At 38.6% G+C, this 20149-nt stretch overlaps 1 protein-coding gene and 1 non-coding gene across 2 annotated transcripts in view; one reads left to right on the forward strand and one right to left on the reverse strand.

Annotated features, from left to right (window-relative positions):
- imp3 (IMP U3 small nucleolar ribonucleoprotein 3) overlaps positions 1-20149 on the reverse strand; it is a 272737-nt gene that overhangs the window by 155858 nt on the left and 96730 nt on the right. The window contains exons 3-4 of the mRNA XM_048602011.1: positions 19115-19189; positions 7303-7382 (exon numbers count right to left, since the gene is read on the reverse strand). Of these exons, the coding sequence (XP_048457968.1) occupies positions 7303-7382; positions 19115-19189 (155 nt within the window). The remainder of the gene's footprint in view (positions 1-7302; positions 7383-19114; positions 19190-20149) is intronic.
- Positions 13571-13652, forward strand: trnas-uga. The gene has a single exon. It is a non-coding gene; the product is annotated as a tRNA-Ser (tRNA).

Consider the following 20149-nt stretch of genomic DNA (forward strand, 5'->3'; position numbering starts at 1 on the left):
AGCCATCCAGTCTAACCTCACTTTTCAACTATCGGTTAATCATTTAATTCAACTGCAAGCCTGAATACTTTTTAAATATTTTGAGAGTTTCTGCCTCTACCACCATTTTACGCAGAGTTCCAGGTCCCCACATTGGCTATACGTAAAACAATCCACCATCAATCCTATCTAAACCTCGTTCCTCTTATTTCAATTCTATACTCCAGGTTTAGGCCCCTCAACTAAGGGGAATATGGCCTTCCTATCCACTCAATGTAGGCTCCTCACAATTTTAATCCTCAGCCGTAAAAGAAATTGCAATAAAAAGTTTATAATACATCATTATTACTTGGGAACTTGGATTCAAAAGTAAAGGTAATTGAGTTTTTGGTTTTCAGGACTGTGAAAGTCTGACCATTTTTTTTAAAAAAGGGTCAGGAAGACATTTGCTTATCATGGACTAAAGACAGCCTTAACAAGAAAAAAGTGCAATTTAAGCTAAATAACTAGGTCAACTAATTGCTGGGGTGTTTACCAAATGGCAGTTTTACAAACTACAGAAAAGATAAACAGCCAGGGGCTACAAGCAGGTTGAGTTCAGAAGAGAAGATCCATTCTGGCAGATAAACAGTTTTTAGTTTGCTCAAGTTTTCAGGTCATCAGAATTAGAAGGAAGTCTTAAGTGCTTTTAGGAGCCTCAAAGTAGTCCAAAATCAGGGAAAAGACTGTAAGTTAGGCGGGTGTTTTGGAAAAAGATCACATCTGGAGAATGTGCAAAAAACTGCTGAAAGAAAATGCTTGTAATTTCATCAGTTCAGTAAGAAATTTTTGAAGTGAAGATAGGACCAATACAGGTAATTACTGTCAGTGAAGTAAATATTTCTATGAAAATGGCTGAAATTTTCCTTTTGTGGTTTATAAGAAAATTAGTTTGAACTGTCTAGCTTTGTTTTCCTTTCCATTTCTTGTGCGTAATGAACATATATTCTTTGATTAACGTTCAATGACAGCATTATGTGGATACATTCAGTCACTGCTCACCACAGTGACCAAACTGCAAAAATAAAACTTACGGTCTATCAAACCAAGTTTCACCCTGGAATCTGACTTGTCCAGTATTACCATCACCTGGGACTATGACAAAATCAAACATCATCAGAAGCTTAACAAGAAAATTAATTATATTAGAGTCATTCAGCATTTGAAACAAGAAGCTTACATGTATAAATTCAGTCTGTACATTGTTATCTAGGCTTAGCCAAGGCAGGTATTTGAAGTGCACAAGATTTCCACATCGCTGAACCCAGATTCCTTGTCCCTTAATGCTATCTATTGTGTTTGCACATGCGCTCACTTGTAGATGTTGACCCAAGATAAGGTTTGGTTTGTGTGGAATGGACTCAAGGACCGAGTCATCTCATTATTCATTTTCTCAGCTCAAGGTTGAAAGACTGTAACCGGGGGGGGGGGGCAATGGAATTCTGCCACTGCCCTTAGAACAGGGTGCATAGTATAAACGAATACCAGCACTAGATTTGACCGATACAAGAGAAACTAACAATATGGGTAAAAGGAAAAAGCTTTTGATATTGCTGAAATATTATTACCATGACTACCAATAGACAAACAGAAGTACAAACCAAGAAACCAGCTCGACACAGACAGCAAAAAGACAAAATTCCAAAAGAGTAAAATGAGTGCTTAACCCAAAAGAACAACGATATGAAAATGTTGGACATGGCATTTCAATGAACGCTGTAGATGTTTTTCTGGCGCTGGCCACACACAGAGCTCAAGGTGGTGAGGTTGAAATTTTATCAATACATGTACTGTGGTTTCAATGTAGCCATTGCTACACTTCATTGAGGTAGCACTTTGGAATTCAAGGTCTGCTATTCCCAGAGTCATCACAAAAATGTGTATTTTAATAAAAATCTTTAAATGTCCCCAATTTACCTATTAAATAAATGCAGACTAACAGTAAGCATGGAACAGGTTTCTGTACTTAACAAGAACTTTCATTTATTACAAATTAATAGATTCTACTCACAGTTAAACATCAATGAGTGTTGACATACAAGTGCACTAAAACTCTAATCCCCTTCTAAAACTCTCCTAAACACACACATAGATAGACTCAGACAGATGAAAAAACATTGGTGTTATGGGTGGAGGTAAAAAAAGAATACTGGGATAGCAGTTCAATGACACCAGTTCACAGGGTTCATTGAGATGATCCTTTTACTTGTCAGGACGTTTTGTTCTTCAGTCTCTTCCTTCCAGATTCTTTTCACTTCTTCACAGGAGGCACATGTGATTGGTATCTCTTAGATACTTGGTTAACAACCGGTGAGGGAAACAAACTGGATTTCCAGTAAAATACCTAAAGCCTGAAGATAGAGAAAGGCACATAACCTGCCCAGGATACAGTCTGAAGGCTTCTGCCAGTTTTCATCTTTCAAGCTTTTCATCTGCTCATGCTGATTTGCAACGCAGGTTGACACTAACAGCTTGATTCTATTCCCACACCAGATGAGGTTACCTTGGAGGACACCCTTCTCAACCTCTCCCCTGCCTGAAGCATGGTGACCCTCAGGTTAAACCATCACCAGTTGTCTCTCTCTCTCCCACTCTCTATAACAATACAGGTAACCAATGGTACAGTAGGACTATAGTGACTTTATCTATGGGGGTGGATTAAGTTCAGTTGGCTAGATGGCTTGCAACGCACACTGATGCCAAAGGTACGAGTTCAATGCCCGCACCAACTGAGGTCACAGTGAAGGACTCTCCTTCTCAACCCCTCCCCTAGCGTGTTGGCCCTCAGGTTAAACCACCACCAGTCATCTCTCTCTAATGAGATAGCAGCCTATGGTCTGGTAGGACTATGGTGATTTACCTTTTTTATCTACCCAGGAGCCAATCAGATACTTGTGGCCTGGCTAAAAGCCACTGTCATCCATAACTGGTCACAACACCACAAACCAAATCAACAACCTGTTACTCATCAAATCTCACTTTGTACACACCCCCACTGCTGAACTCTCATACTGCTTGAGCAAAGCAGCAGTGTACCTTGACTTACTAGGAGTTTAAATTACTCGTATTTTAATACTTAAAACAATACCTTGCACAATCTTTGGTTTTAAAAAGTCTTGTACATTTCAATCCATAATCAAGAACAGAGATAAGTAAGATACTGACTTTGCACTAAAAAGGAATGCTTATACGGGTGAATGTGTACATAAATGTGTACATGTTCTATATATGTTAACAAATAGATGGATCATATTGCATGACACAGACAACAGTGAAGGTAAATGATAAAAACTCAGGAATTAATTACTGTTAACTAAGAATTGAAACAAATCGTCAGATGCTTAATAAAAGTTACAGCATATTGAAACACCAAATAAAATCAACAGGAATATTAAAAACAAAAAAAAGTAAGTTTCTGAGAAGTGTCACAGAAGCCTGGGTTAACTGAAAATATGAAGGAATATTTGAATTTCAACACACTTTGCAGTCTCGAAAATAACGTACAGAAATTCGATAAAAAGTGCGCATTTGCGATTTGAAATGCAATTAGCAATTTGAAATGCAATTAGCTAAATTTAGAGAATGTGTGAACCTTATCTCAACCTACTGGCATGAAATTTTATTTTAAAAGGAACAAAATGTTAAATGTTGAGACACGGCATCAAACTGCTTTACATAGAGTCATTTAGCATGGAAACAAACCCTTTGGTCCAACTTATCCATGCCAACCAAGTTTCCCAAACTAAACAAGTCCCACTTGCCTGCATTTGGCCCATATCCCTCTAAACCTTTCCTATTCATGTACCTGTCCAAATGTCTTGTAAATATTGTTACTGTACCAACACTTAGGGTACAAATGAAATCCAAAATCCTCAGAGGGAGTTTGATTAGCCACTTCAGAGAATCACCTTAAGATGGGAAGTCTATTCATAACCATGTTAAAGAAAAGAGAAAATAAATTGAAGTATTAAAAATATTAGTACAATTGGCATCTCCTAAGACTAAAGTACTGCCCAAAGTTCATTGTTGCAGTGCATCCAGTTCCAGCTTAAATAACCTCAATGTTCCTTTCTGTCTTATCCAATGAGAATATGGGGCAGACAACAGCCAGAACAGAGAAGTAGGCAGGGGAACTGCAAAACCACTAAAGGACTTTTTTCAAAAAAAATTATGACAAAAAGTATGAAAATGGGCAACAGAGAAACATGTCTCCATCCAGCAAATTTTCTCAGGAAAATACTCAGCCTATAACAGGTTAAACTGAAGCTACTGGCTCTCATTTAACCGCACTGCTAAACTGCGGTGTAACATGGTAAATCTGCTATGTGTAAAAGTGATCAAATCCAGCTGTCTAAGCTTTTAAAAGTGCTTTATCATCATTTTCTGGCAAATAAGACAAAAGTCAAAATGGGGGATCAGTTCAACCAAGATACAAAATGGTTTAATTATGTAATCAGAAGTGCTCCAAGAATTACACACTGGATACTCCTACTAGTTGAAGCCTGTATAGACAATTAGTTCTGTTAACTTGTCCTTATATACCATGGTATTAAAACAAAGGAAAACAGCAACTTCGGTAAAACAGCATACTCCTATCAGAAACTACTTCACTTACTTTACATTCATTCAGTACTTTTAATTTGATATTTCAATATTGTTTGCAAAAAAGAACATTGTTACCCTCTTTGCATTGTGCGTTTCTTTGTGTAGCTTGCAAATATCTTTTCTTCATTCTGTCTTCATTCATACTAATGTACGCATGTTTTCTTACACATACTGCATAACTTGCACTCTTGTCCAGTTCACTTTCACTTTTCGTCTCTTATAATTTGTGTATGATTCTCAATTACTCAAGGGTAGACAATGACCTAGCAGAACTATTGCTGGACTGTTAATCCAGAGACCCATGTAACATCCTGGGGACCTGGATTTGAATCCTGCCAGATAGTGGTATTTGAATTTAATAAAAATTTGGAATTAAGAGTCTTATGATGACCATTAATCCACTGCTGAGTATCCGAGTTTTAGAATGTCCTCTAAGGAAGGAAAATGCCACCCTGTGGGACTCCTGACCCACAGCAATGTGGTTGATTCTTAACTGCCCTCTGGGTGATTACAGATATGTGATAAATGCTGACCTAGCTGGCAAAGCCCTCATCCATGAATGAAAAACAGAATTACTGCCGATGAGGTAGTAGGAACTGCCAATGCTGGAGAATCTGAGATAACAAGGTGTAGAGCTGGATGAACACAGCAGGCCAAGCAGCATCAGAGGAGCAGGAGAGCTGATGTTTCGGGCCTGGACCTTTCTTTCTTACTACAGATGAATTTCTTTTGATGATAGTTATCAAGTAACGGCATCTGGGAGGAATCAGCTACCGTTAGAACCTAGATAATGATGAACTATAGCAGGAGAAAGGGGGAGAGGTTAATGCCTTAGGAAGGAATCCATAGACAGAATACGGGACAAGGGGAAGAGAAGGAGAGGACCAGCAGTACTAAGGGGGATGGCAGTGGAAAATTCATAGAATGTAAAGTATTAAACACTTGGATGCAGGGGCAGTGACCAAACACCGTACAAAGGTAGATGAGTACTTGGGATTGGAAGGGAGGGAATGCCCGAATCAAACACAGCTGCTTTCCTATCATACTGTTTATGTGACGGTTTTTATTATCACATGGCCAGCTGCATTGTTCCCACTGTCAATCAGCTCCTTGAAAATGTACAGATATGGAAAGACTACGAAGAGGAAAATTTCTCCACAAATTTTGAAAAACATTTACCTACATGAAGGCGAATGATGGCAGAATTATTATTTTTAATCTCTGACATCATCCTGGTAAAAATCTGCAAAATATTCTAGATATGGGTTTATTGGGGTAAGAAGGACCTGAAACTCAACATTGTCAACATGTTTTTCATTTGTTATTCTTCTAAATGTCCTGATTACGAACAGCTTTTTCCACTTTATAATTTCTAAGGATTCTGCAAAAACTCCACTCTCTTCAACACCTTTATAATGAATGTGTCCACTCAAACAGGCACATAGATACATTTTGAGATGTATCATGTGCAAAATTGCAATGCCACACATGAAATGGTATAGAATCGGGAATTGAAAATACACCTTTCAAGTGTAATTAATAACTGGTTTCATAAACATGCACATTTGCAGCAGGAAGGCCACTAAAACAATACAGGCATCTCATACAGACTCTATATTAGCAACATAATATGTTGGGCGGCACGGTGGCCCAGTGGTTAGTACTGCATGCTCACAACACCAGGGTCCCGGGTTTAATTCCACCCTCAGGCAACTGTCGGTGTGGAGTTTGCACATTCTCCCTATGTCTGTGTGGGTTTCCTCCGGGTGCTCCGGTTTCCTCCCACAATCCAAAGATGTGCAGGCCAGGTGGATTGGCCATGCTAAATTGCCCACAGTGTTCAGGGATGTGGAGATTAGGGGGATGGGTCTGGGTGGGATGTTCTGAGGATCAGTGTGGACTTGTTGGGCCGAAGGGTCTGTTTGCACACTGTACGGATCCTATGATCTATGATAATATGCATTATGCAAAACATATTAAAACAGCCTATCACCTCACTTACCATATGAAATTAATCAACTATTGGATGTTTCAGAAACCTGCTTATTTATATTCATAGACTGATTTACTTAACAGTAAAACTGTAAACATGGAGATGGGTGATCAACCAGTACGATGGCAATCCCAAGTAAAATGGGAGAAGCTAAAAGAAGGTAAAATAACAAACGCTACATAAAAAAAATTGCATCAAGAAAATTGGCAGCCCCATGTGTAAATTTTACCTTATCCCATAACAGCTATCATATACTTGAACATTCAAAATGGTAATATCCTGTCTCCTGTTTCCAAATTGGAACAGTTTTTGTTCGTTCAGTATTGTACACTAGGCAAACAGGGCAGGGGCCAACAGCAACAAAATGCAAGGGTGAGAAAGAGAGAAGGAAAGTTGCCAAAGTCCACTTCCCCCCACTATCACAAGCAATGAGACTGGAATTGGCAGCCGATAAAATGGAGGGAGACAAACAGCCTACGGCTTGAAAATAATTACAAGCTTGGGGACATGACTAGTATAAAACTAAAATGTTGTCTTTCTTACTTTTCTCCTGTTTACAGCACACTGGCTGCACATTGGCCAATTTCAAAAACATTTTTTCTTATGTTATCCACTGAAATGCAAATGAAGCAGAATGGAAAGATTTCTCTAGAGCTTCACTCTATGGGAATATTTGTAAAGGATACGTCCTTGTTCAATGAAGGTAATTGCTGCTTTTAGATTCTGAGCCATCCGAAGTTTCACCATAATAGTGGGGAGACGCCTCCTGGAAAAGGAGCACAAGTTTAATTTATTTTAAAACGCAGAATCAAATGCTTATTACAGCTCTCAGTAAATATCATCTTCTTCCGTCAAGCATTGGTGACCAGGCACAAGAATTCAGTCCTTTATTTGTACAGCTGTGAAGTGGCCAAAAAAAATCTAGTACAAGCTGGTTCTCTCAAATATCTCAGCTTTGAAATTACACAATACTTGCCGGTAACCATACCAACCAACCAAGATAGATTAGTAACTGGGAAAACTCGTTCTAAATGAGCAACAGAATGTGTCAGTCAGGTCTCCAGTTTCAGAGGATACACCAAACACAACTATTCAATTTTACTGTGAAATAGAGGTGATATGGCATGACCTCATTAAAAAGTCATGTGAAGCTCTGTACATCCCTGACATTCTTCCTCATATTTAATGTATTCGATGGCTGTATTCTAGAAAATGACAATCCCAAGTAAGTTCTTGATTACAATTGATTAGTGTTTATGCAACGGACTTTACTGTTGAATTCTCTTCTGCAAAAAAAAAGTACTAAAAATTCCGTAAGGGAACTGTGCTTGATGACAAAACAGAAGAAATATTCATCATAAGCTTACAGTTACATGATGAATTTTTATTAGCAATTTTTTAATACTAGCTACAGTCTTATATCCTCCATGCTATCCAGTCATGACATAGACTCTGAAAATTACTTGATTTTCACTTTTTAAAGGAAACAGCCCAGTGGTGAAGGCTTCCAGTCTGATTGATCATATGAATTGAATTGTGTTAAATGGTTCTAATTGACATTCTAGACTTGTGTTGACACTGTTCAGAATTGAGGTCTACAGCAATAGGAAATTCAACAACAATGGCACTTTGCTCAGAGCAAACTGAGTTAAAGAAGTGTTCAATGGCCTGCATTAGGAATAACGTTTCTTCATTCTTGCAATACATGTGCACAATATGAGACTTAACCATCACGTAAATGAAATCACACTAGTGTACTTTTAAAAATCCAAGGCCATAGATATCCCTTATTACAGTGCCTTTACCTTTATCGATATTTTTAAAATCTTACACTTACATGTAATGTCTGTACTATGTCTTCCTGTATTCACAGACTGTGCACCGATATCTTCAAGTGTCGTTTCCTGTGTCCACATTCATTGTGAACTTTTCATGTTTCAACTGTTCATTGTAACACTTTTCATTTTGAATGTACAACATTGTCATTGGGTAGCCACAACTGTCCCAACAGAGTTTTCTGAAATTTTTCATTATCCTTCAGCATCTAATATTTCTAATATTCAAAGTATGAGACTAAACAAAGTACCAATTAGAAAAAAATGAAAAAATTAACTTTGTGGTGCAATGAATAAATCTATTCAAATTGTCTATTGTATAGTTAATGGTTTTCTTAACTATTTCACGAGAACGCTTTGGTCGATTCAATGAAGTTCCAAATTTTGGTATGGTGACCTGATGTTAGAATACCAAATCAGCACACTTGTAGTGTGCATAATTCCTGGACACAATAATTCTACTCAGTCAGCTATTTTATGGCAGTATTCAGCTTCTCAAATTACAGTCCATTCTCCTCACATAATTTTGAAAAGCACAACAAATAACTAAATTTGTGCCTGTCTGCAAGTAAAAAAGTGTACTGACAGATTTGTTATAGCTTTTATCTGCGTCCCATGACATTTAAATAATGTCAAAATAAGCTTGTGATGCAAGGGGTGAGCAACAAAGAATAAAGAGAAAAAGACAGCATGAGAAAAAAGGTGACAATGGCGGGAGTTCAAAGAAGGCATAAGAGGTGCTGAGACAGAGTACAGCTCGTGGTGGAATTGCAGTAAAATCAAGTTTGCACCAGCAGTTCCAATTTAAGTGCCAACTGAAAAATTTGCAATAGTAACTAAAAATAAAGACACACTTTCAAAACGAGAGCTAAGTAACAACTATACGCTCTGGTTTCATTATATTTGGCCACTCAACACTGTGACAAATGAAGATGGAGATGGAACCATATAATATATATCACAAATCCTTAATCTGGAACAAGACCCCAGTTTCTTTGTGATTGGATGATAGAATAGTAAACTTGCTGCAAATGGCTAAGTTAAAAATCATATAAATTCTATTCTGGTGTTTTGTTTAGAGGAAGCCTTAAATGTACAAACATTAAGATGAAGTGGAAAACCATAGACTATATGTAATGTAATCCTCAACAAATTCAAATTCTACAAGCAAATGAATCATTGTGATTACAGAAAATTTCAGTCTCCTTTAATGAAGTTTTGACATGAAAATTTTGCACAGGTAAAATCCATTGCCAAAGGTGGCCTTCGTCATCTGTAACTTTTTATATACAAGTCAGATACATTTTATTGTGTCTGACTGAAACAGTCTTTCTGACAAGCAAGGTAGAACATGATATATGCAAAGATCATAAGATTCAGAAACAGAAGTAGATCATTTGGCTCATCAAATGTGCTCTGCATCCAATGAGATCAAGACTGATCTGATGATCTTCAACTTCACTTTCCTGCCTTTTCCCCATAACCCTTGATTCCTTTGCAGACTAAGAACCTGTCTATCTTAGCCTTGAATATACTTAATGACCCAGCCTCCACAGCCCTCCATAAAGAATTCCATAGATTCACAGCCTTCTGAGGGGAAAACAAAAGTCCTCCTCAAATCTGTCACAAATGGATGACCCCTTAATCTGAGGCTATGCCCTCTAAATGGCTTAGAAAATTACTTTGGTGAAGGGAAATTTAGGGATGATTAATAAATGTTGCCAACATCCTATGAATGAATACATTAAGATGAAACTACCCATCTTTACCACATTATTTCTGGACTCTAGAAATGTGTTGTATTGTTATCTTCCAAGGCTCCTCGTACTCATCTTCCATCCAGTTTAAAAATAAAAAGTACTCTCCCTGAAACAGATTGCAATATAATCTGGCAATATCATCCAGGATCATAATATAATGGTGGGGGATCTGGCTTGGGATTGTAACAGAAATCAGAAAGCATGAACTGGATAAAGAAGCGTCTAGGTTACAAGCTGAAAAATGTCTAGACGTTTGGATGGGGATTCCCATTCAGAAGTTACATTTGAATAAATATTTTCCTTGTGTAGCTAAATTGCCAATTACACAGTGTCGTTCTGAAGCAGGTTCACTGGACCCTAAATGTTAACTCTGATTTCTCTCCACAGATGCTGCCAGACCTACTGAGTTTTTCCAGCAATTTGTTTTTGCTTGTGATTAAAAGTATAAATTGTATTATACATAGGTAAATTTCCCAAGATGGGAAGTGAATATATATGAAGACAGATACTCATAGGGTTCACTGGTCCCAGCTGTTAGCTATACAATAATTCGAGAAGCACTGGTATGGAAACCTAGTTAAATACTCTTTTATACTTTGTCATCTAAACTAGCACAAAGTAATAGTGGAAGAGTTTTCTGTTGTTGGTTTATAGCCATAGAACAAAGAATTGTATTGCTTTGTACCAAAATATGATTATTTTTTTTTTTTTTTAAAATCAACCTGTTCAGAGATGTGATTACACTCCTTTGGAGCACGTGGAACTTGAACCCAGGCCTCCCAGTTCAGGGTTAGGTCTGCCACCACTGCACCACAAAAGCCCCCTGTACCAAAATATACTGAATGCAGTGATATTGACCACAGCTGATCTGAAAGTCAGCAAGTCTCCAGTTAGTGGCCAGCTAAAAGGTAATTGGTTTCATTAGACACAGACTGGGCAATTTTTGTTCGGGGTCTGGTTTAGTTCACTGAGCAACTACATCTCGGAGGTGTACCCCGCTTCCCTCCACCAACCTCTCAGAAACTGTCAGACTTTTAAGTCTAAGCAGAACAGACTTTCAGAAGTTTCAGCTTCTCCAACTGCATTCATTCCTTAGGATGATCTATCACAGAGACTTATTCTCCACCTCAGCTAGAGTTATTGTTCGTTGAAGAGACAAAACTCAAAGTATGTTTGTGTTAAACATTAAGCTTTTTTTTAAAATTTGAAATTGACATCAATCCTAATGTTATATCTTGCTGCAGGTTGTGCATTTATTGAACTGGCAGGCATCAAAAGGGAAGGAGTTATTTCTGGGATGATTGTAAAGAGCTGCAAACTTCAATTCAGGCTTCACCACAGACTAATCTTAACTTGAGAAAATAAATGGTACATGAGGTACACAATACTACTCTCTGTAAACCTCATATTCTGACAATGTACAAAGGAGATAAAAAGACCTTGATAACTCAACCAGAATGTGACGACAGTGGAGGAAAATCAAGATCATTGCCAAAGATATGAATGGTGCTAAATTCTAAGAGGCACAATTACTGTGGTTTATATCTCCTAACTAATTTATTTAATCGCCCACTCATTCACAGGTAGCATGAAAACAAAGTTAAGTGCAAACAGAGAAATGAAATGTTTACAATGGAAAAAAATGATAATAAAGATCAATGGTATAGAGCTGGATGAACTAGCCTACTATCTCATAATAAAGATCAATGCCCTTTATTTTTCACATATAGAGAGGATATAGAGTGTCCTCTCTGTATGTGAAAATAAAGGTTACTGATCTTTATTATCATTTTGTTCCATTAATAATACTTACTAATTCGGTTAATGTTAAAGGAGGTACAGCCATGAAATGTCATTAGAGCTGTCGAATAGACTGTGTCCTTATTGTGAAATAAAGAGAATCATGTTGATATTTCAGAAAAATATAGAGAGGACAATGGTATTGCTCCATCACATAGACAGCTCAAAAGCGATTGGGTAAAATGTGGAAAATTAATGACAGCAACCACTATAAAACCGTGCATATCAACGGCAAACATGTTTTCTTTTGTATTTTTGAATGCGTTGGAGTTATAAATTCTCAGCAGATAATAGTATTCACATTCACACTTTCCAATTTTTTTTTCACTTGCTGGCTGGGCCAGCATTTATTGCCTGTTCCTAGTTGCCCTTAACGAGTTAGTGGTGAGCTGCCTTCTTGAACTGTGGCAGTCCATGTACTGTACATAGACTCACAATGCTGTTAAGGAGGGAATTCCAAGATTTTGATCTAGCCACACTGAAGTAACGGTGATATATTTCCAAGTCAGGATGGAGAGTGGCTTGGAGGGGAACTTGCAAGTAGTGGTGCTCACTTGTGTTCACTGTCCTTGTCCAACTAGATGGAACTGATCGTGGGTTTGGAAGGTGCTGACTAAAGATCTTTTGGTGAATCTCTGTGTGCATCTTGTAGATAATCCACAATACTGCTATTGCACATCAGTGGATAGTATGGATGTTTGTGGATGTGGTGCCAATCAAGCCAGCTGTTTTGTCCTGGATGGTGTCAATCTTCAAGTGTTATTGGAGCTGCACTCATCCAGGCAAGTGGGGAGTATTCCATCATGCACCTGATTTGTGCCTTGTATAAGATGGACATGCTTTGGGGAATCAGGTGGTAAGTTACTACTGTATTCCTAGCCTCTGACCTGCTCTTGTAGCCACTGTATTTATGTAGCAAATCCAGCTGAGTTTTTGGTCAATGGTCAATGGTAACCACCCCAGAATTTTGATAGTTATGCCACTGAATGTCAAGGGACAATAGCTAGATTGTCTCTTACTAGAGATGATCATTTGCATGGTGCGAATGTTACTTGCTACTTTTCAGCCCAAACCTGGATACTGACCAGGGCTTGTTGCAGTTGAACATGGATTGTTTCAGTATCTGAGGAATGGCAAATGGTACTGAACACTACGCAAACATCTGTGAACATCCCCACTTTTGATCTTATGATGGAGGGTAGGTCATTGATGATAGTTGAGCCGAGGACACTACCCGGAGGAACACTGCAGTGATGTCCTGGAGCTGAGATGACTGACCTTCAACAACCACAACCATCTTACTCTGTGTCAGGTCTGACTCCAACCAGTAGAGACTTTGCCTCCTGATTCCTGTTAATTCCAGTTTTGTTCAGGCTCTTTAATGTTTCACTTGGAGAAATGTGGGCTTGATGACAACAGCTGTCAATCTCACCTCACTTCCGGAATTCAGCTCTTTTGTCCATGTTTGAGCCAAGGCTATAATGAGGTCAGGAACTGAGTGGCCCTGGTGGAACCCAAACTGTCTATCACTGAGCAGGTTATTGCTGAACAGGTGGCCTGTAGTCGTGGCCGAGTGGTTAAGGCGATGGGTTTGAAATCCGTTGGGGTTTCCCCACACAGGTTCGAATCCTGCCGGCTTCGTTTCTACAACTTGCAGGTTTTAAATGACTTTGTGCTGTCAAAACAAACTCATGTTTCAGGAGTGGCATGGTGGCTCTGTGGTTAACACTGCTGCCTCACAGCGCCAGGGACGCGGGTTCGAATCTACTCTCAAGTGTGGAGTTTGCACATTCTCCCTGTATCTGTGTGGGTTTCCTCCCACAGTCCAAAGATGTGCACGCTTGGTGGATTGGCCATGCTAAATTGCCCGTAGTGTTCAGGGGGTGTGTAGATTAGGTGGGTTATAGGGAGGTGGGTCTGGGTGGGACGTTCTGAGGGTCAGTGTGGACTTGTTGGGTTGAAGGGCCCGTTACTACACTGTAGGGATTCTATGAAAGTCTATGTTCTATGAAAGCAGCTGCTTGATAACACATTCCATCACTTTACTGATAATTGACATATGCGACAGTGATTGGCTGAGTTGGATTGGTCCTGCTTCTTGTCTACGATATACTGGGCAATTTCTCAACTTGCTGGGTGGATGCCAGTGTTGTGGCTGCACTGAAACAGCTTGGCTCGGGGTGTGTGGTAAGTTCTGGAGCACAAGTCTTCAGTATTATTGCCATAATGTTCAAGACCTATAGCTTTTGCAGTATCCAGTATCTCCAACCATTTCTGGATATCATAGGGAATGAATTGAATTGGCTGAAGACCAACTATCTGTGATGCCAAGGATCACTGTAGGAGGCCAAGATGGATCATTTACTTGGCAATTCTGGCTAAAGAGTGTTGCGAATGCTTCAGCCTGATCTTTTGTACTGATGAGCTGGGCTCTTCTACCATTGAGATGGGAATATTAGTGAGCTGTTGAATTGTCCACTACCATTCACAGCTGGTTGTGATAGGACTGCAGAGTTTAGATCTAATCTCTTGGATATGGGATCACTTAGCTGTTTCTATTACTTGATGCTTATCCTGGCTGACACTGTGATCTCTAATCACCTAAAAGAATGAATAAAATTACAGCATCTTGGATATAAAGCTGGCAGGAATTCTTACACAGTTGATGGAAGGGGTATTTAAAATACTTCTCGGAAAATGACATATCTTCACATTACTGGCAAAACCAGGGATACAGTAGACTAAGGGGAAATAAATTGATGTCAACTTTTATTTCAAAATATGCCACATTTTAAATATGTACCTTTTGCATGTCAAAACTGTAACTAACAACATAAATCATATACTTTGCTGGAAGTAACAGACCAGATTGTCTACAAAAGAGCACTACAGTAGTGTGTCTTTTCGCTTGTAGAATTTTTATTTATTGGGTTTCTGGAATGGTCAGCTATTATTGGCACTACAAGGGAACCTGGTGAACAATGGGATAAAAAGTGCATTTCTTTGACCAATGAGATAAAGGTTGGAGGAATAACTAAATAAATAAATGCTAAAAAAAAGGGATGAATTGGAATCAGTGAATTGCATTGACAACCCTGACTTCAAAGTTCCCAACCTTTGCCCTTGCCATTCACCTAAAGCCCATCTTCCTCTATTTCCTCTCACCCTAAATTACTCCTCCTTCAATACCACAAACTCCCGCACCTCTCTACCCTCCTCTAATCCTGGCCCCTTCCCCCACCTCGCTGATTGGTTCTCAACACAAATTCCTCTACTTTTTGTATCTCCCTCTTATTTCAGATCTTCCTTAAAATTTACCTTGTTGTGCAGGCTTTTGATCACCCCACCCAATACATTTCTTTCTTCCTTAGCTGAGCATTTAACTGTCTGCATGCACAGCTTGGAACACGCATCTAAATTATATAAATATTAGCTGTTGTTTTGTCTCCTGCTGTCTTGTACAACAATTGCATTAACTTTGCAAAGGAGATTTATTGTGAAATTGAATACAACTTCCTGTTTCTAGCTGACTCAGAAGCAATGGGTGTGACATAGATGCAGAGCATACCATGATAATATTTTATTTGAAGCACTGGAAAGGCGAGTCTACAAGTATGCAATGTGCAGTAAACTGAAGGTACTACAAGCAGCTATCCTGGCAGTTTAAAGTTTCATACAAAATTTTTGTTTTTGCAATATTTTGATGTAAATATCACTTCACCTTCTTGAACTTGTATCTACTGAATGTTTTCTACAATTGCTCAAATTCACTCCCAAATCAACATACATGTATGATCCATCTCAGGAAATATTTCAACACACTTGTAAAATGCCAGGAATTGAACCATGAAAAAAAAATGCACAAAGTGTATCACAGGCTCTGCTCTGAAATTTCTGTAAATCATGATGATACACCTGAGGAGAAACCAGTCCAGAACAAACACATGAAGAGAGAAGTCTTATACTCTACACGAGAGAACCACCAGGGAAGTGACATTGGGAAGGTGGGCCCTGCTGAGAGCCACCCACTTACCCTTACTTCTGGCACCTCTCTCCCTGTAAGCCCCACCATGTGAACCCACCTTGATTATGGGTCTTCCATGATCTGGGAGTACAACACCTTATGAGCTCACATATTTACCTTAAGTGGCCATCGATTAGCCATTTATGGGCTTCATTGGCAGCAGGGCAGGAAGGTTGACGATGGGTCCTCCTGCCCCAAACTTGCCTTCAGACACTGCCGTTATACCGCCGAATTCAATACTCTTCCCATCTTCCAGCTCACCACCAGCAAGAGCAGACTAGTCCAGACATGAATTCCTGAGAGGTTCCCGTATAAGGTTTATGCGGTTTAGAAACTGTTGTTTTTGCATCAAGAATCTTTCTAAATTATTTGGAACTAATGCTTTGATAGAAGATTGATGGAAACATATGATTTGACTAACTCCAAGTCCACTCAAGAGTTTAATATTCGCCACTACCTGAAGCATGTGCCTCATCATTTTACACTCACTAGTTAAGAATGGGTTCCTAATTTGCCAAGTCATCTTGCGATTAGCAGAAACAATCACGAGTCTTTATTTTCTGTTGCCGTTCAGTTCTCACCTCAAGGTCACAATATTGTGGGTCCTCGTCCTTCAGCATGAAAACCAATAAGAAAAGCAAGAAAAGAGTGTACGACACTGTCAGAAGTGCTGTCTTTCAAATTAGATATTAAACAGAGGGCCCTTCTGCCTTTTCTGGTAGTCATAAAAGATCCCTTAGCACTAACTCAAAGGGCAGTGCAATTATTGGAAGCCTGGCCAATCGCTCAATCAACATCAAATAATAAACAAATTAGCTGGTCATTACAACAAGGACTTTGCCATGTGCCAATTGGCTGCTCCATGCCCTATATTACAATAATGACGACACTTCAAAAGTAAGCCATTGGTGGTAAAGCACTTTGAGGCATCTGGTCTATGATCACAGGAGCAGCCATTGGAAACATTAAAGTCCACCTCATGAAAACTGGTTTCAACTGCAAAAGTTGGGAAAAGAATACATTGGACGACTCATGGTGGCTAGCCCTGCTCCACCAAGATATACGTGATTTTGAAGCAAGGTGGGTGACAAGGGCTGAAGATGTAAAAACAAAGACCGAGAAGGGATGCTACCTGTCAACACCCACAAATTGGCCAACTGACTACACAGACTTCCTCTTCCCCCATCAATGCTGCTTCGCCCTTAGTCTTTTAACTTTCTTTTCTACCTGTTTAACTTTGTAGTAATCCCATCCCTAACTCTAACACCCTCATTCTCTTTTCCTCCTTCCTTTCACTCTATCTGTCATTCCTCTCAGATTCCATAGCAAATATCCTCCTTGCATTGAGGTACCACCAATTATTTAAATTTACGTCTTTCTTTTCTTCCTGCTTCTTTTTGGGGAATTATGGATTTTTAAAAGTGAGCTTGTGGGCTACAAAACACTCTGTGGCAGATCAGGCTGCCAAAATTGGTCAAACTCAATGACGTTCAACATGTCCAACTCAAGCAGTCAACCAAAAATTCAAAGACTTCATTATATCTTTTGAATGAGGCAAACATGTAATAAAAACAAATAAACAAAGTTGACCAAAACTCAGCTGACCAATGACTTAGTTAGTTCAGACCATCAAATGCTGAGCCATTGTGGTCAGCGAGATACCAGCACATTTCAATACATGTACGAAGTCAGTTGAAAGAGGAGCGAGAAAAAAAACAATTAGTCTCAGTATCCTTGGGTGAGGGAACTGAAATTTAGCCTGAATTCCTCTTTCTGAACACCATCTAATTACCCTTGTAAAATAAAATTTGTATGCACTGGATTAGGACAGAATTGAACGCTGAGGTTATTCTAGTTCCTGCATAGCTAATATTTTTTATTTAACTAAAGTAGCTATAATTATTTTCATTAAAGCCAGAATAGCTGTTTTCAAAATCTACCAATTTGTTTCTTTTAAAACAATAGTCCCTGCCACGATTCACCATCTTCCTAAATTAGCATATTCTGAAATCATATCTCCAATCTAACATACACATTTCAAGACAAAATATTTCAATACATATTGAATACATACTACACATATACTTTTAAAATAAAAACACACGAGTTTCTAAGCAGCCTTTTATGAAACAGTGCATTAATTTTTTAAAAACCTTGTGGAATCTATTGATGGTTTACGGATATATCTCATTTTCACTACTATTTCTATTTGCACTATTTTTTTCCTATTTGCTCATGTTGCTAGTTAAGAAAACAAATATTACCCTTTTTATAATGATCTTTCGTTGTGAGAGCAGTACAAATACTACTAAACTCAGAAACTACATTGACTGGATTTAACTCAGTGCAATAGGGCAGAATTTCAAACATGAAGTCAAAAAAGGAAAGGCAGGAGAGTCGTGATAGCAGGCAGAAATGGCCGTTTCTCTCTGAAATGGAGCTTGGTGAAGAGCAGCAGTAATGTTTGGGTCTTTGCAGAAACTCAAGAAATCCATTGTCCTCAACTTGTCAACATGTATGCTATCCAACTTTTAATGGAGAATCAGGACAAGTCTAGACTCTTGTCTCCCGAGGCAATTTAAATTGGTCGCCGACTAAAACAAAAATTTTAATAATCCTTCAAATATAAAGTGCTAAACTGACTTCGAAAGCATAGCATTTAGATTAGGAGCGCATTTTAACAGAGGCTTCAAATTTAAACACAACATTATCGTAAATCAGGAATAGCAAAGAAAACTGAATTCACTCCCTGAAAATAGGTTAACGAGTTATATTGTTAAAGAGTTCTCATAGGACCACAGCTAATTGTACCACCCCGCTCTCAGACATAGACCAATTTCCGTCAATCATCATTTTCAAATTTGTCCTCTCTCTTCTAAGCAAGTTATTTCAGCAAATTTGTCATGGGTCAAAACCCATATCATACCAAATAAAGCGAACACAGCTTTCATAACGCTGCTAATGAAAAAAAAAATCAAAGCAATATTGAGTGTGAACATGAATTAGTTGCAAATGGGCAATAAGCAAACTGGTAGTGTATCATTGTCTCACTGTACACAATCATGTGATAAATCCATACCTGCAGAAAGATGATGCTGACACTCTCTCACAAAGGTGTAGACCTTGCTTTGTGGGGATCAGGCCTGCTGAGTATCTGAAATTAATAACAGGACCAAAATTAAATTGAATTAATTTCAAGAAATAGGAACCAACTCCTCCACACAATTCTCCAGTGTTAAGAAACAACTTCTCACAGTCTGGTAGTATCAAGTGTTGTCAAAGCATGACTGACACAAACCAACCACTCTGTAAATCATTGCTGAGCCTGAACACATAGCCTCAATCACTACCTGAAATGTTGAGCTGAAGCTTTGTATTCACCAGGACCTGAACAGAGAACCAAGGTGAAATATTACATGTGCAGGAAATCTGGGGGGAAAAACAATTCCAAAGTAGTGGAGAAATTCAGCAGATCTGACAACATTTGCAAAGGGAGAAACAGAACAGAAAAGAGAATGCTTGAATTCTCCGGAATGGAAAATGCTTGCTCAAATGTGTGTGTCCTGAACTAAAATGGTCCAAACAATCCAAGGTAGGTCATGCACCATCTCATCTTAAAAGTCATTTTTTTTCAACTTCTAAAACTAAAAGGCATCACTCCATAGCAGGTAATGTGAAAAGTGTAACATCTCCAGATGGTCTTCCACCTCAGGGATCTGTTTCACACTCCAGTCAAAACCAACTGAATTTACAACTTGAGAAACTACCATAAAATAAGCTTGGTGGGTATTAATACACTTTCAAGAAGCGAAACATCTATAGCACAGAGAATCTCATTCATAAAATGCATAACATATGCAATAATATCATACCAACAAAATTGTAAACAATGTGGCACAGCTAGGGCATATTTCTGGGTCCTGCAAACATTGTCAAAAGAAAAGTTAAGGGAACTTCATTGTTTAATTAGTGTTCAAATGTGGGCTTTACTCATAAGGACAGGATTAATTTCTTATCTCAAATTGTGAAATGGTGGTGATAGTCCTTCTCCCCAAATCTCAGCACTCTGTGTTTTGATGTTATTCTCACAATGCAGATACAAAGGAAATTCTAG

Source organism: Rhincodon typus, chromosome 10, assembly GCF_021869965.1.
Source record: "Rhincodon typus isolate 14 chromosome 10, sRhiTyp1.1, whole genome shotgun sequence".
Lineage (NCBI taxonomy): Eukaryota > Metazoa > Chordata > Chondrichthyes > Orectolobiformes > Rhincodontidae > Rhincodon > Rhincodon typus.